The sequence below is a fragment of the Pholcus phalangioides genome, unplaced genomic scaffold (assembly GCF_987345545.1).
Source record: "Pholcus phalangioides strain wild (caught in Gottingen) unplaced genomic scaffold, Ppha-v1.0 ptg000007l_1, whole genome shotgun sequence".
NCBI lineage: Eukaryota > Metazoa > Arthropoda > Arachnida > Araneae > Pholcidae > Pholcus > Pholcus phalangioides.
The window spans coordinates 60276273-60293802 of record NW_028301600.1 but is presented as its reverse complement, the minus strand read 5'-3'; the positions used below and the strand labels follow the sequence as shown (position 1 = coordinate 60293802).

General features: G+C 34.2%; 1 protein-coding gene across 6 annotated transcripts in view; it reads left to right on the top strand.

Annotated features, from left to right (window-relative positions):
• Window positions 1-15800, top strand: part of stj (voltage-dependent calcium channel subunit straightjacket) — a 241739-nt gene extending 225939 nt beyond the window's left edge. For 3 of the 6 annotated variants that reach the window (XM_089233704.1, XM_089233703.1, XM_089233702.1), the window contains 5 exons: window positions 367-419; window positions 1436-1494; window positions 7469-7631; window positions 9722-9914; window positions 13945-14192. In XM_089233704.1, coding sequence (XP_089089830.1) covers window positions 367-419; window positions 1436-1494; window positions 7469-7631; window positions 9722-9914; window positions 13945-14046 — 570 coding nt within the window. In that variant the 3' untranslated portion in view covers window positions 14047-14192. Of the gene's footprint in view, window positions 1-366; window positions 420-1435; window positions 1495-7468; window positions 7632-9721; window positions 9915-13944 lie in introns of those variants that run through there. The other 3 variants (XR_016192865.1, XR_016192864.1, XM_089233705.1) reach the window with 2 other exon arrangements.
• Window positions 15801-17530: the final 1730 nt, after the last annotated feature.

The following is a 17530-nucleotide window of genomic DNA, read 5'->3' as shown; positions in this document are numbered from 1 at the left end:
ATTTAGTAATTATAGAGTTAATGTACATTACTTTAGTTATCATATCCATTTACTTCATTTACTTTATATATATTTCTTTTTAATTTTACTATATTTACTTTATATTTACTCAGGATTTATATTTACTTTATGATCAATTAATTTATTTTTATTTTATTGTATTTCAATTACATATGGAATCATTAAATAATTTTACATTATGTGTATTGAACCTTTATTAAGCAGAAACCTGTGTTCAACATAGAAAAAAAATCACTGTCTCTTGCAATTCCATTGAAGACAGGTTTTACTGAAAATGTTTTTATGTAAAATACCAACTAAATTTTTTTTAATTTACCCTAGCATTAAAATTAGTGTTTTTTTCAGCCTTTCATACACATAATGAACATCATGTATTGGATATGGAGCAAGTTACTAATGTAAGTATAAAAAAAATATTTCTGCAAGAATTAATGCAAAGAATTTTTTTTAAAGAAAAGGTATTGGTTTTGAAAGTGGTTCATATGTATATAGGAAAGGAAAAACATATATATTTATATCTCTTTCAATATAATACTTTATAATTCACTTTTCCTAACTTATTAAGTATTAAGAGTTTTACATTACAAAATAGTATTGTAACTTGATGATCAGAAAATGCTTTCCAATAATTTATCTCCTTGGCATGCAATTTTTTTCAAAATGGAATAGGGGTTAATATCTCAACAATTTATTCGTACATAGCCTTAAAAACAAGTGAAAGCAATCATAGAAGAAAATTGTTAGATTTTTCGAGATAGAAATACAGATAACCAAGAATAACATTAAAAATGTATTATTTAGAACTACAATCACCAATATTAAATCATTTGCTATCAAATTTTATTAAGAATTCAGACAGATTTTCCTTACTCATTAATGTGTATTTTTCTTACTTATTCTTTTTTATGTCCAAAAAATATTTAGGTTTATGGTAATAAGCATGTGAATAAAAAAATATTCACATTTATTTACATGCGAATAAAAAGTAAAATTTCTTGATCAATGGGATGAACAGTTACTTCAACTAAAGCTAAAGAATCTAAATTTGAATAAATTTCAGTTGTAACTTTTGAAAAGTACATATGATACACAAATGTTTTGTATAGTACATAGTATAAGTGTAACATTTTACAAAGTAATATTGCGATTTAGATGTTATTTTCCAAATTCATTTCTATAGAATTTGTTTTTCTTATGTATATATATATACACACACACATACAACTGCCATTTTTTATGGAAATAATTAAATAATTAATGGGAATAACAAAATAATTTGTTCAATTGAATTGTCAAGAAAGGTTTGGTGATGTTAATCAGACTTTAAGCTGTCTGTAAACTTATGGAGATATTTCTGATGTATTTCTATAAACAAATACTGATGATATGATCATTTATATATATATTTTTATAGGATTTTTGTACATAGCAATATTCTTCCTTGGTTGAGTGAAAATTGGGCGGTAGCATCAGGTATGTGTAATTTTTAAAGCAGTTCATATATTTATGTATCAAATGCTACTTAATATTTAGAAGTGTTTTGTAATATTCCTGCATAAAAAATTACACATTTGCAGTGATAGCATTAGTATTGATAAGTGAAATGTGGTGTACATAAATACCATATATCTTATTATAAATCTTTCTGTTAGACTTTGATACCTATAAATGTTATAGTCAGGTGAAAAAATAATAATTATAATGCTTGCTAAATAAAAGCAGGAAGTTGAAAGAAATGAGAAGCTGTGAACTTCTTCTAAAGAAACTCTTGACAACCAGAAGTTCCATAACTGTATATACAGCAATATCTGGAATTGAGTGAGCTCAGAGTTACATGATTTTTCATGAAAAAATGCATATTTCTCAAATTCAAGCAATCACTGTATCATATCACTGTATGTATTGACTGATAATCAAGTAATAATTGTTTAATTAATACTATCTTTAACAAAACTATGCTGACTTTCGAAAGGGTGCAAGAAAAGCTGGTAAAGCTGTTAAAAATGAAAATTTTGCTGTGATTTTTAGGACTGGAATCCCAAGCAGTATGACTTGTATAGCATCTGCCATTTTTGCAAACTCGTCACATTAAATCCACCGTTATTGCCAGTCTGGAGGAAAGTTCATTAAATGTGATGCTTATTGATAATAATGCACCTGGTCTGTAGTTTTCAATAAATTTCAACCCACAGAGGAAAGCGTTTTTCTTACCTCTAAACACGAGGTGTATATTTCTTTTGATAGACAAAGGCAGGGCCATAACTAGGTCATGGAAACTGGGGCCCAAGCCGAATGGGGGGGGGCTCACAAATAATCGATCTTGTGGCAGTGTAAACAATTGTGAACTTTGGCCTGAATTAGGTCCGACCATCCATGTACTGTCCCATTCAGTGCACACAAGCTCTAAAAAAAGATTGAGATATTCATTGCCTTTGTAGCCTAGCGGTCGGCGAACTCATTAGTCAACAGAGCCAAATGTCAACAGTACAACAATTGAAATTTCTTTTGAGAGCCAAATTTTTCAAACTTAAACTATATAGGTAGGTACATTGTTATTAACTTAATTAAGGTACTCCTACGCTGGTCTTTGCTAAAAACGTCCTCAATCTGATTGAGGTACGTTCGCTGAGGTCGACCCCTTCCAACTCTCCTACCCGCACTCGTTTTGTATACTTGTTTCACCTATCTCCTTTCGTTCATCCTCTCTATATATCCAAACCATCTCAACATACCTTTTTCAATCCTCGACACTACATCTTCTTTCACTCCACAACGCTCCCTAAAATTAACTTACAGATATCTGGCTCCCTTCTCTGGGAAATGTGAGGAAGACGCGTTCATTCTAAGCTCATCCGATGAGGTGTTAGCCTGAGGACGTCATCGATGAAAACCCAAGGCAGGCCGTCTAGTGGGGCAGAGGCCCCAGGAGCATCGTCTTCGGATGGTCGCCCCTGGTGGATTGCTTCAGCAGCGATGATTGATGTTGGATGCAGATGGAGAGAGGTGGCCCAACACCACCTGCAGAGCAAGGCCTCTGCACGAAGCTCGTGATGTCACTGAAGAAGGCCATTTCACCTATTGCCGTTGGATATAGCAGGCCGACGCATGTAATATCTTTGCCTTTTTTTGCATTATATCCAATGGCAAAAGGAGAAATGGCCTTCTTCATTGACGTCACAAGCTTCGTGCGGAGGCTTTATTCTATAGGTGGTGTTGGGTGGTCACAGGAGAGTTTTCATGAGAGGTGGTGGCCCAGGAGCGTTGTCTTCAGAGGTGTGGCCTCTGGTAGATGGCTCCAAGTAGTGTTGACTGATGTTGGATGCGGATGGGAAGAGGTGGCCACGGGAGAGTCATCATGAGAGGTGGTAAGATGGTGGTCCAGGAACGTCGTCTTCAGATGTGTGGCCCCTGGTAGATCTCTTTTAGCAGTGTTGACCAATGTTGGATGGAGAGAGGAGGCCTCAGGAGAGCCGTCATGAGAGGTGGTGGCCCAGGAGCATAGTCTTCTATGATCTGGCTGGGTAGAGGTTGACGTTCCTTAGTATGGAAAACATTGCATGCCGCCGCCCTCTCCTCTCAGCAAAAACCCGTGAAAAAGATTACTCACTTGGGAGGGGAAGGGAGAGAGAACAAAATGGCAAAAATATGTGTCTAAACATGATTTTGCAAAAATCTGGAATTTTTGTGCACGTGGTATTTTGTGGAAGAGCCACACTCAAGGGGCCAAAAAGCCGCATGTGGCTCGCGAGCTGCGGTTTGCCAACCACTGGTCTAAGGCATTCACCCAGCAAGTAAGAGGACACGGGTTTGATTCCCCACTAGGACAGTTGAATTTTCTCTCTTTCTTAAATTCATCATCGCATCAGCCAGCTGTTAAACGAAACCTTTGTAATACAGTGCAGTTTTGGTTGCAATTTTTAAAAAAGACTGGTTTTTTTTGCCAAATGGTCCCAATTAAATATTATTCATATTGAGCACATTGCATAGGAGTACTATCTAGATACTGGAATGGGTTGTGTACATCAGGTGAAATAAAAGAATCTTCAGTCTCTCATCTTCCTTACAAATTCTCCATCTATTTATGAAGTTGTTTGTTTTAGTCAGTTTTTATTATTTTCTTCAGTGCTTCTTAGGTTTAATAAAACTTATCTTTAAATTTTTGTCAGTACCTAAAGCAAATTAAATGATTTTTCATAGACACCTATAAGAAATTGTGTTTTGACTAAAGAATATGATTGATTCCAGAAAAAATCATCTTTGTTAGCTAAGGTATCACTGTACCTACATTTAGCTTCACTCATATCGTACTACTATAAAACTACCAAATATTTTTATATCTCTTTGTGGAATGGCTGATGAAGTTCTTGAATTAGTTTGGATTGGTCTGTGTGTGGCTGAAGTTTGTGCACTAATGCTTTTGGTATGCTCATCAACTTCAGTCACAGAAGTTTTTCTCCATTATACAGTCGACGCTTGATATAACAACTCCCTTTGTCCCATCAAAAATGGACATTATATTGGGAGGGTCATTATATCGAAAGTAAAACGTATATGATAGTCGTTCTATAAAAACATTATCCTACCGGTCATTAAGTATACTTGTCCTACTGGTCGTTACTATTCAATATTTAAAAAGTTCATAAAATTGAATCAAACCACATGTTAGAATGGTCACTATAACATGGGTCGTTATAATGAGTGTTGACTATATGGTTTCAGGTGTCCCTGGAAATGGCTGGAATCAATTACCATGGATACAGTGGTCCTACTGTAAAAGATATTTATTTTCAAACAGAATTGTTCACTATTATAAAAGATAATTTATTATAAAAGACACAGCTCTGAAAATCACAACACATATTTTAAAAAGAAATACTCTACCCTAGTTTCAACAATGAAATGAATGGCTTGGCATAATTTTTATGTTGAGATATTGTATTGTATTTTATACCATTGTCTCATCAGGACAATATGTTGTTGCATTGATTTAGATTCTACTTCTATTTGTTATGTAAGAATCAAATCAAACCCTATGAATTATTTGTTGCAATTCAGCTCATCTAAATTTATTTGACACAATTTATTTCTGATTTGGTTCTCAGATTTTGTGAGAGAGCATCACTTAGTAAAATAATTTTTTCTACTAATGCCATACATACATAATATTTTTACAGTATATTTTATTGTTTCTTTTTGAATCACCAAAATTTTTTCTCTTTGAAAATAACTGTTGTTAGAGAAGAAGCCAAATAAAAATAAATAAAATTGTGACGTGGGTCTATTGAATGGCTAAATGCTGTCCATTTGCTTTCTAAAAATAAATATTTATTAAAAAGGGCTTGCTAAATACTCAGAACCAACCCTGAATACTTTAAAATTTTAAATAATTTAAATTTAAATGTGATACATTGATGTTTATAGTCAATATTTCTTAAGAATAATTTTTTTTTCTCAAAAAAAAAATGTACATGTTGCATCAATTGAAGTGCTGCAATCCTTCCAAATTATGTTTTTAAAATGTGAATGCTGAAGGAGATGCTCCAAAAGAAATACATCATCTGGTTTGTTTTTTTTGCATCCAAAGAGATTTAAACAAGCAATTAAACATACTATGGGCTATAAGGAAAGGTTGTTAACGAGTTATTATCAAATACGACACAGCCAAAAAAAAATCTATAAAATATTTAGACTAACAAATGTTCAATTTATGAATTCTATCATATAGAATGGTACAATGCCATTTTTAATGAAAATCATTTTTTTTTTCTCAAAAAATTTTATACAAGGAATGCGTGAAGGTAAGAATTGCATGAGTGAGAGCTGAGAATAAACAATATGACTGATTTTCTCTGAATTCAACTTTCTAAGTTTAATTTGTTTTTAAAGCGATACTGCACGTAAAAAACAATTCTTATGTAAATGATTCTACCAGAAAGTATACAAATTATCAATAATTCAATATTTTAAAAGTTCATAAAATTGAATCAAACCATGTTATTAAGTAGTTATTTTCATAATGATAACCCTCCTTTTTTTTAAAGAGTATATTACTTTGTATCATAGATTTCACTTTACATTAATTTACAGGGTGTATTTTTTTTTTATGCATTACTTACAAAATATAAGCAATATTCATTTCACCTTGTACTGTTACATGAGATAATATAAAATTGGCATAATAATTTCATTCAGTATGGGTTTTATACAGCCTGCTGTATTCTCAGTTCTTTTATCATGCTTTTTCACTCTCTTTCCTTCAAATGTATATGACAAAATAGGAGCTGTTATTGTGACTATTGCAATATTGGACAAAGAATTGTGATTAATAGACTTTTAATTGGTTCTATCTCTAAATTTACCTTCAGTTTCTCCTCCTCTAGTACTGACTCTTATGTTTCAGTTTTATATAAGTTGGGCTGATTTATTTTACATATTTGAGGATTTTTTTAAAAATATCTGAAGAAATCTTGCTTAACAATAGCATCATTTCTTTATATTTTACTATTTTTTTTATTGTAAACGTATATATATATTCACTGATAAATTTTGGAAAAATCCGTCATGAGAGTGAGATGATATTTCTCAGCCCAACAGATGAAGGAAAGACAATTTTTCTAGATATTATGCCGAGGTGAACTCAGAAAGAAAATTCAACTTGTCTCCATCAGGAATTGAACCCAGTCCTCTTACAAACTGGGCAAGTGTGCTATCCATATACACCACTAAAGACACAACCAATCCTTCCTTATTTATGCACTGTGGTGTAAGGCGCTGAAGTAGAGGCATAGTAGTCCCCCTTAACTTCAGCTTGGCCCCTAGGCAGTGCCGTCTTAACGCATGGGCCCACCCAAGCCTCAAGAGAAGATGGGCATCACAAAAATGAGAACCGGTTGAAATTTTCGAAATTTGGCCAGATAGGGCTTCAGAAAAATTGCTTGGCCTGGGGGCCCCATGATGCTCTAAAGACGGCCCTGCCCCAGGTGGTAGCAGTAGTGATAGTGAGATAATATTTCTCAACCCAATAGATGAAGGAAAGACAATTTTTCTGGGATGAACTCGGAAAGAAAAATCAAAGGACTGGGTTTGATTCCCGACAGGGAAAAGTTGACTTTTCTTTCCAAGTTCACCCCACCTAATATACAGGAAAATTGTCTTTCCTTCAAAATCAGTCATCATAGGCTAAATAAATGATAATGGACATCCAGGTCAGTTGTCATGTACATATAGTCATAGGAGTTAACTTAAGCTGCTTTTAGCTAACTATTTAAGAATGATGAATGATAGAATATTTGTTCAGTTGATAAAGATAAAGATTCTTAACTTGTTCTTGCATATGATGAAGACTGATGATACTTTATATCACAATTATAGCACTATGATGCAGTATTTCCTGTTACATTTTTCCATGATAATATATATTTATTTATGTATTTTTTTTCTCCCTAAGACGACTATTATGATTTCGACTCTGAGTATCAGCATTTAATACCAAATAAAACAAGACCTCGCCCTTGTGATAAGGAATTTGATCTCTATGAGATGCAACCTACTGACTATTGGGAACCAGTTAAAGGTGTGCTTCCAAAATGTCACTCATCAGGATGTGATAAGTGAGTTGAACTTGCTTAAACAGAAATTTTGCTTTATTATTTTGAAAGAATAATAATCTGAAATATAAAAGGAAAGGAATATATCATGTATATGAAAGGAAAGGATAAAAACTTGATATTTCTTCTTCAAAACTAAAATATAATATGAATACAAAAGAAATAAATACTTTTGATATTTCATGGGAATAATAAACATCATAGATATGTGTAAATTACTTGCAAGAGTTGGAATTATGCATCTTTAAGTTTTCTTGAGCACATAAATAAATGTTCTACATACAGACAAAAATTCTGCAATCAATAGGGCAGTTCAGTTCTTGCTAAAATATACTGAAGCAAGGTTTGTCTAAAGTCAATTATTATCTTTTTTTGTGTATGTCAATATGAACCATTTTGTTATTTACGAGAAGCTACTGATTGTCTGATGACCTAATGGAGACAGCACCAATCTTGTTTTTATGAAAGTTCTCTATAGCAGTGGCTCACAAGTACCTGGATGACAATCTGCGCCAATATTATATTGATTACTCAATAGACATGATTGTGGTACCAACAAATTAGGCTGGTTGTCGACTGGAAGCCACCATGAGCAAAAACAAGTTGCAGAACAAGTCACGTGTATGCACAAGATTACTATAGAGGTCTTGCACATACACACGACTTGTTTTCACTCATAGTAGTTTCCAGTGAGAACAACTTACCTCAGACACCTAATGGGAGGGGCCCTTGTGACTTTCTCTTGTGGAGTTGGATTTTTTGTACGATGGCATAAACTCAGTAAAGTTTATGATCAAAGCCAAAGATGACCATATTACAGTGTTTTCTTATCATATCAGAACATACTATAATTTTCAATGTATAATCCATCTGTTTTACATAGAATGACAAAAAGCACTATATAGTGAAAATCCTATATAATGATACCTTCTGTAATGATAATATACAGTATATATATATAATGACATGTCCTGACTGATTGATTCACTGATTCATCATCGCCGAGCCGAAACCACTGGAGTTATGAATATGAAATTTTATCAGTAGTTTTATTTTATGAATTAAAAACCCACTAAGAAAGGGTTTTTCGAAATTCGACTCCTAAGGGGGTCATAAGGGGGTTCAAAGGTCATACAGAGAAATCATGCCGAGCCAAAACTGCTGGAGCAATATTTATGAAATTTGGTCTGTAGTTTTATTTTATGACGTAAAGACTCACTCTAAGAAGGGGTTTTTCAAAATTTGACCCCTGAGGGGGTTCATAAGAGGGTTCAATGGTTACATAGAGAAATCACGCCTAACCGAAACCAGTGAAGCTATATTTGTGAAATTTGGTCAGTAGTTTTATTTTATGACATAAAGATTCACTCTAAGAAGGTTTCCAAAATTCGACCCTTAAGAAAGTTATAAGGGTCTTAAAATGCTATGTAGAGAAATTATGCTAAATGAATACCGCTGAAACTATAAATTTGAAATTTGGTCAATATCTTCATTTTATGATGCAAAGACTTGCTAAGAAGGGATTTCTCAAAATTCACTCCCTAAAAGGGTCTCAAGGAAAAATTTTCAGATTATCAAACTCACGTGAGCGAAGCCGTGGGTAACAAACAGCTAGTCACCTATATAATGATATTACTCTTTCTGAAATTTTGTGTGGAAGGGGGTGCATGTCACTTTATGCAAATTTTTTACTATGCATATTTGTAAGAAAAACCTCAAAGATAGAAATATAAATTATAAAAATAGCCGTTCTAACATGGACATTTTGTTAACTACACTTGCAAGTTTATTGGCTGTTATAATTTTTTTTTTTAACAAATTTGTATTTAGAAGTTTGTTTTTCAATCATTATATTTTATCACAGCATATATTTTGAGTCAATATATCATGTATGAAATACCCTTTTGTAATAATCTGCTTAAGCATGACCTTGACTTTTGAATTCAAAACATTTAAAATTACTATAAAGTTATTTTGTTGATTTTTTCCTATGATTGTTAAGCTAATAACTAAGTAAAATGTTATATTTTAGGTATCATTAACCATGATTGAATGTTTTATTTGTGACTAAAACTATTTTTCTTTACTGATAGGAATTACATAGTGCAAAGAGTTCCATATACTAATCTAGTAATGCTGGTGATATATAAGGAATGTAAATGTGGTACCATGGCCGTATCGTTAGAACCAAAAGAAATTCACTATGATGAAGAAGAACGATGCCAAAGGATGCGGAACGGAACACTTCGTAAATTACCAGAGCCGTGCATCCATCATCACCCTGAAGTAATTTTTATAAAATATCACATTATGACTATCAAAGTGTGATTATTTTCTAAAAATAATTTAAATAAAAACATTTCTCACTCATTAAGTTTTTATATCAAACTTTTAGTTTCAGTAGCTGCATAATTAGAAAGACTGCTATAAAAGCTATTACAGCAGTCTTTTTTGCAGTCAAAACAAATTTTCTTGAGGTCCCCCCCCCCCCCAAGAAAATTTGTGGCATATTATAAGTATGGGGCTAATTTAATGATATTTATAAATATCAAACATATATATATATATATGATTCAATAGGTATCACATTACATGATTGAATCATATTTTGATGTAAAAAAAATTAAACTAAAAAATTTTATGCATAGAAACATTTTTACATAGTGGCATACTGATACTGATTTTACGAAAATAAGACCTGGCCTTTTTTAATATTTAATTTTTGCTCCAAAATATATGTTTACGGCCTATTATCAGGTGATGATCTATATTTCATTTTATTTTTTTAATATAAAAAAGTCTATATTCATCCAGGTGTTAATTTATTTGCAGGGCAAGCTTGATAAACTTTCCACCTAGATTTTTCTCCATTAAATTTCCAATGCAGTTATTGATTTACATGTGTAAATGGCCTAAAAATCAGGGTCGTCTCAACAGCAGCATGAGCTCTCAAGTGAAGTGATGTTCTAGTGGAGCGGTTCACAATTGGGGGTGCCTGGACCATCCCAGGGGTCTACAGCCTTTTTACTGGGGGTCCATGGCCCAATTGTATGTAGCATTACAAAAAGTATTAATGCTATGTTAAAAAAAAGAATAATATAAATAAATTATTTAAGAAAAAAAGTTTTAATTAAATTAATGTGCAAAAGCACTGCTGCAATGTTGGTAGATTGCAGCAGTAATATTGTTATGATTTGACAAGAATTATACTTGTGGGGACAGTTCTTTATAGGGGGTATGAAACATTGATTTAGTTTTCTTGCAATCAAGTAGATTGCATTGTTATTGCATCACATTTACTAGTACTGGATAGAAGATGCTATGAATGGGGGTTCATGGCAGACACAGAGGTTTCTGAGGGGGGGGGGGGTTCCACAACAAAACATATTTGGAAACCGCTGTTTTAGCACATTTACCTAGCTAGAAGTGCCTGTCAGTCAGTTCATATGCTTTTACTATAGTAACAAATCTCATTATCATGACTCCCCTCACCTCATGCACTTGAGATCCAAGGGCCATGTCTAGGTGAGCCCCTTGAGTTAAGATAGTCCCGTCTTCAATAGCTTGTTTATTAAACCTACAATATCAAGAGCCATAGGTAATCATTCTTCTAGGAATCTTTTCTCTACGTGTTCACCTCTTGTCTAAAGGCACCCTCTGGCTTATTTAATTCAGTAATTTATAAGAATTTTTATTGCCATTTACTTCAATTATAAATTTAAATCATACTATTGCAGAGTTGCCAACTGCTATGGGTTGTTCGTAGTTTCTAGGACCACCGTACTCAATTATGGGGCTACAAAAGATACTCTCAATATTACGGAAATTGTTTTTTCTTCAAATTGTATATTATCTCAATTTTTTTCCTTAAAAATATTGGGTCTGGTTGGTGATCAAATTTAGTCTTCTAACAGATGCACGTATGTAGGAGATAGGCGCACACACACACTCCTCTCCTCTGCGTATCTCCTGGAAGCTTAACAGAATACAATGGCAAGGTTGCAATCTTGGCTGACATGAGCGCATGACAGTAGGGTGAAGAACAAGTATATAATATCAGACTTTTAAAAATCTGAAAAGTATAAGGAATATGTGAAATTTGTCCTCTGGAAGGGCCCGTAGTTGGTCCCCATGTCTGGTTTAGGCAGTTTTGGATCCACTGGATGTGCTACTCTCAATGCCTAAATGTGCAAAAAATTGTTTTTGCAGTCAAAATTGTCCCATACTTTGAGCTAAAAACAACTTTTGAACAGTTCAGTTCGGGTCTGGACCCAGGTTTAGTTCACCGATTGTGTCCGATCGAGCCCGCAGAACTTGTTACAAAAAGAATGATTCATTCTAAGTGCTCTGATACGAAGAAAGCAGGGCTTAGGGTTGCTAGCATAGGCAGAGGTAGACTTGAAAGTCTGGGGGGGGCGGCATGATGATGATGTCAATTCATATATACATTAGATCATTCGGCTCCACCTTTAAAGCTGGGGGGAAACAATGCTCCTGCATGACCCCTCCCTTCGTCATAGGCGGAGATAAACTTGACAGTCTGGTGGGGGGAGACATGATGATGATTGCTGAGGGGCAGGATGATGAAGATGTCAGTTTATATATATGCATATACATTAGATCAGTAGGCTCTATCTTTGACGCTGGGTATCTCCACTCATGGGTTGTATATATGAATAGCAACCATAAGGGCGTATGCAAGGTGGGATTGCACTGAATCTGCATGAATTACTAAGGAACTCTGCCATGGCCTCCACATCCTGGAGCAGGGCCCTAGGCTGGGATCTTTTGCGGGGCCCCTTTATGATGAATTTATAGCTTGAAAAAGCAAAAAAATGGTGAAAATCATCCCGGGCCCCAGGGCTGGAGCCTTGTCAGCCCACCCATTGTGGGGGGGGGGGGACTATGAACTCGGCGACCTCACATAGTTGCTTAGGAAGAGAGGGTGGGCTCATTTAAGTCCCTAGGTTCCAAAAAGTCTATGAGGTAATGTATTTAAATGAACATTGAATTGAAAATTAAAAAAAAAAACATCTTTTGAGTGTTTTTTTTGTTGGGCTATGATTATGTTGTCCCCTCCCCACCCATGCCAAAGCTAAACATTCAGGGCTGTAGCACACCTTCTCGGGGCTCCGGGGCAGACATTTTCTTGGGGGCGCCCCTTGAAAAAGAAAAAATTATACAAAATAAGTGTTTATTTTTTGTGAGGGCCCCATTCAGCTAGAGGCCCCGGTGGCCCCAGCCTAGTTATGGCCCTGGAAACATTTATCACTAATAAGAGGCTTCATGTCAATGGTGGCATGTCTGTACTATTGACATGATGATATCAATGCATCTGTCCTCGATAAGAAAAAAATCAGGTAATAAAGAGATAATTAATGGCTAATAAATAGAGTCAAATAATAAAATAAATATATTAATTAATATTATTACTTCATAATTCAATGCATTATTTTACAACAAACGTATGAAATGCGACCACCTGACTAAGTAAACTGGGGCTTGTTTTTGGGGGAAGGGCTTATATTACGAGTATCCTGAGAAATCTAGCTAGGGCTTATTTTTTGGTTAGGTCTTATTTTCAGTGAAATATGGGAGATAAAGTTGAAGAAGCTATAATTTTGCACAGATTGTATTTTTTGATATGAAATTTTTATAAATGAACAGAATAAAATTCTTATTAATTTCTTCATTTTTGATATAGTAGTACCTTGACTTGAAAGATTAATTTGTTCTTGAAACTTACATGTATCACAAAAAATCTTGTATCTTAAAAATGAAATTTTCTAATATAAAGGAATGGAGATTCCATTAGTTTGCCTACCTTTAAACAATCAATATTCAAAATACCTTTAAACAAAGAATAAATAAGCATCATACAGTTAAGTCTATCTTAACAGCACCATGTAGCATCATCCCTTTGCTCTCAGACAAAGTGATGCTATTTGGGGTCCCTATTTCACTCAAAATAGTTCCAGCCTTTGCTTGAGCCCTCTGGGCCATACCTGTGTGGGGCCTCATAAATTAAGACATCCCTACATACAGTACAGAATACAGACGTTGTGCTATATAAAATAAAAGTGGTTTTACCTGCGTGATAAATACTGTAGACAGTACAGACCAACACAGTATGCCTTTTCTTTTTGTCAGCTTTTGTTTTTCAATGCTGCCAAGCATTCATATATACTTAATGCATTTGTAATAATTTCTCATAATTGTAGGTCGAGATACCACTTTATTTCAAAAATATTTTATAAAAAATTATACATGCATATGCATGCTATTGTAAATTTGTTAATTTTTCTTTTTCTTTTAGGAGGCTAGCCTTGGACAACAGTGTGGACTGGGCCTCACTCTCCGTGCTTCCATTTCTACAATTGTGGGTGCCTTGCTTCTATGCTGGTGTTTTATGGTTTGATGAAAGACTTGAACCTTATTAATAATCATATGATGCCTATTCTTTTCACCTGTGGTAAAAAGGAGGCATACCTTCAAGGTTTTATAGCTCTAAAGCAGTTTTAATGCTGAAAAAAAAAATCATATCTTTTTGGAAACTTCTTTAGAAGCATCAGAGCATTTGGAACTGCTCTTGAAACACCTATATTCCTGAAAATGATGCTATATGAAAAGCATGTAGCATTTGGCTAAAACGATGCTATATGCTTGTCAAGCATACCAATGGAATTGCATATTGATGCTGCATGTGCCATGAGGATGAATGTTGCAATGCTGTAATATATCAAATTTATGAATTTATGCGGAAAAATTCCCCAATACTTTGGAAAATTTCTTGGGGGCACTTGCAGGTATGAAACATACATCATTGTTCATGTCATTACAAATATGTCATTGAAATGCATATCACTCTAGTCTTTCCTCTGAATATTTTATCCGTTATAAAAATTCTGTCCACAGGCTGCAAACTAAGCTGGAGTTTGCATACATTGCATGTCTTGCATCTGTTAGCCTAGACCTAAAATATGTTGCTTGTTGTAAATCATTATGCCATGGCTCTAGCTTTATTGAAATTTAGATGCACATGTAGGCTGTCCTGGGTTTTAGATCAAATTGCATAAACACAAAAAAAAAATTCATACACCCGCCTTTTCCTGTCCATACCCTTGTGAATTTCTGCAAGGAAAGTTTCCATCCACTTTTGAAAATAGGGGATTGATAAATCAATGCTGTGTATAAGTGAAAAGTATGTCACAGCAAGCTCAATTTAGAAAGGCACTGCTCTCATTGATCACTTGTAATTGCTTTCCACAATACATGAACTTTTTTTTTCTACACTACTTTGAAAGTTTTAATCGAAAGGAAATTCAGTCTAATATCTTTTTCTAATATTTTACAAACCTAGCACATGATCATTTTTTGATAGTTTTTAAATATATTTAAACTGTACATGATATTTTTTTCCAGATGCAAAAGTCAGTCCTTCATGGACAGAAGGGGCAGTAGCATGCTAATACTGTAATATTATGGGAAACTTTATTTAGCATTGATTCTCTCCCAAGAAATAACTAGTCTACTAATGGAATAGTCCATATCAACTGTTTTCAATATGCTGTAGTTTATTTTTTATATTTTTCTCATCAGATCATATCTATTATCTAAGGTAAATGTTTCATCTAGCATATCTGGGAAATATATATACATATATATATTATTTTAAATAGCAGGGAAATATTACCTATACCTGATATTATGTGCATTTAAAAATTTTAGGTACTAATATATGTCAATTATTCATAATGAAACAAGTTTCCATTCTTTCATGCATCTGAATGATGTAAAAAGAGAAAAATCAGTATATATTCTGGTAGGTCCAATAACTCATCGGCATTGATGTGATATGAAAACCCGTGCTACAGAAATTGCTTGTGAAAGGAAAATACAGATGTGTTTGTGTATTCTAATAAGAATACATGAGGGTATATTTTTTTGTTTCAATTGCAATGAGGTACAAGCAATTCTGAGCACAGGTTTTTATCAAAGTTCCAATCATATCCTGAAGTACCATTCTTGTTTTCAGAATTTTCCCCTGACATATTGTCCCAAAGTTATTTTACAAGAAAGCAGTGGATGTTTTTTAAAGCTTTTGTAATTTCAAGTGTAGCATCTCCACAATTTTTCAGAAGATATATCTACAATAAAAACGTTTTGGCAGTGTGTTGTCTATTATTTATTCATAATATCAACAGATTCACTACATATAAACATAATTTTATCCCAATTAATTTTCCGGATGTTAATGTTTTGAATTCATGTGTTATAGATTTTTTTAAAAATTTTATATGTAGAAAATATCAGTTTCATTTGTTATAAAATATGCAAATGCTCATTAATAGAGCATTTATTTTATTTAGCATATAAATTCACAAAAGATGGATTTGGAAACCATTTTATTGAAAGTTTTATTTCATATAAGAATCTGTGGAAATCAAATTTTAAAAAAAAATGATATACATGAAAAGCTTAAGTAGTAAAAGACTCCCCTCAATTCCTGGTTCAAAAGCTACTGGATATATGCTAAATCAGGGCCGGTCATAGACCAAGTGTTGCTTCCCCTCTCTCTCCTCGGTTGCTGATCCAGGGTGATGTGTGGGTGGGAGCAGTTTATTGTTAGTCACTACTGTTTCCTAAAATATGGGATTGATTTATGTTCCCATGTTATAAAACTCTTGGGTTCAAGTACTACGTAAGCAAATTTTTAGCCATTTTTTACCCCCTTTGCCCCCCTTGTCAGCAAAACTCTAACCTCCCTTCTCGTCAGCAGAATTTCGTCATCACTGCCCCCTACCTTCTAATGCAGCTGTTCTCAACCGGTGCTCCGCCGAGCCCCGGTAAATAATAATAATAAATTAATAATAATAATATTAATAAAAATAATTATTAATATTTTTGAATAATAAAAATAAGTCAGAAACTTTGATGAATAAATAAAAAATAGGCGTCCGGGGCTCCGTAGAAATTACATACCGGAAAGGGCTCCGTGGGTCAAAAAAGGTTGAGAACCGCTGTCCTAATGAATATTGGTGGGATCAGAAACGTATGCGGGAGGGGGATAGGGGGCTCATTCACCTCCCCCGATGAAAAAAAAAATTTTTTAATGCAAAAATTATTTAAAAAAAAAATTTAAATTTAAAAAGAAAATACTATATGTTGTTATAATCAATTTCTGTTAATTTCAATGCTATTTGAAGGGTAAGAAGTCAAAATTTCTCTTTAAGCCATATATGGTAAACCCTTGGCCCGCGGACCAAATGTGGCCCTGAAGGTTATCTGATGTGTCTTGCCCCCCCCCCCCAAACCTAATTTTGCAAAAATGGACTAAGCGGCACATTTACAAATCGCGTAAATGACCACGTGGCACAATTCCAGAACATTTAAGTGGCCGGTGGCACATTTTCAGATCACTGAAGGCCTCAAAGATCACCTAAGTAACCCGCGACACAGTTGCAGAACACTTAACGATCCGTGGCACATTTAGAGATCCCTTGAGTGACGTGGCACAGTTTTAGAGCACTTGAGCGGCCTCCAGTGCGGTTCTACATCACTCAAGTTACCGGCGGAACATTCCCAGATTGCTTAAGTGATCCGTGGCATAATTACGGATTGAGTGATGCGTAGCACAGTTCCAGAGCACTTGAAGGATCCGTGAAACATTTAGAGATCGCTGAAGCGACTCTGTAGGGGAGGACTTATCAATAGGGAGAATGTTAGTTCAGGTGCCCAATAAGTATCGAAAGGTTTTCCCGTTTTTGGCGCACCGAATAAGATGCCATAAGAATATTTCATATCTTCATAAAGGGTGGTTGATGACGTAAGCATCATCCAAACCTCCTCCTCCTGTCAGCAAATTGAAACACCCCCCCCCCCATCGATGCTGACGTAATACT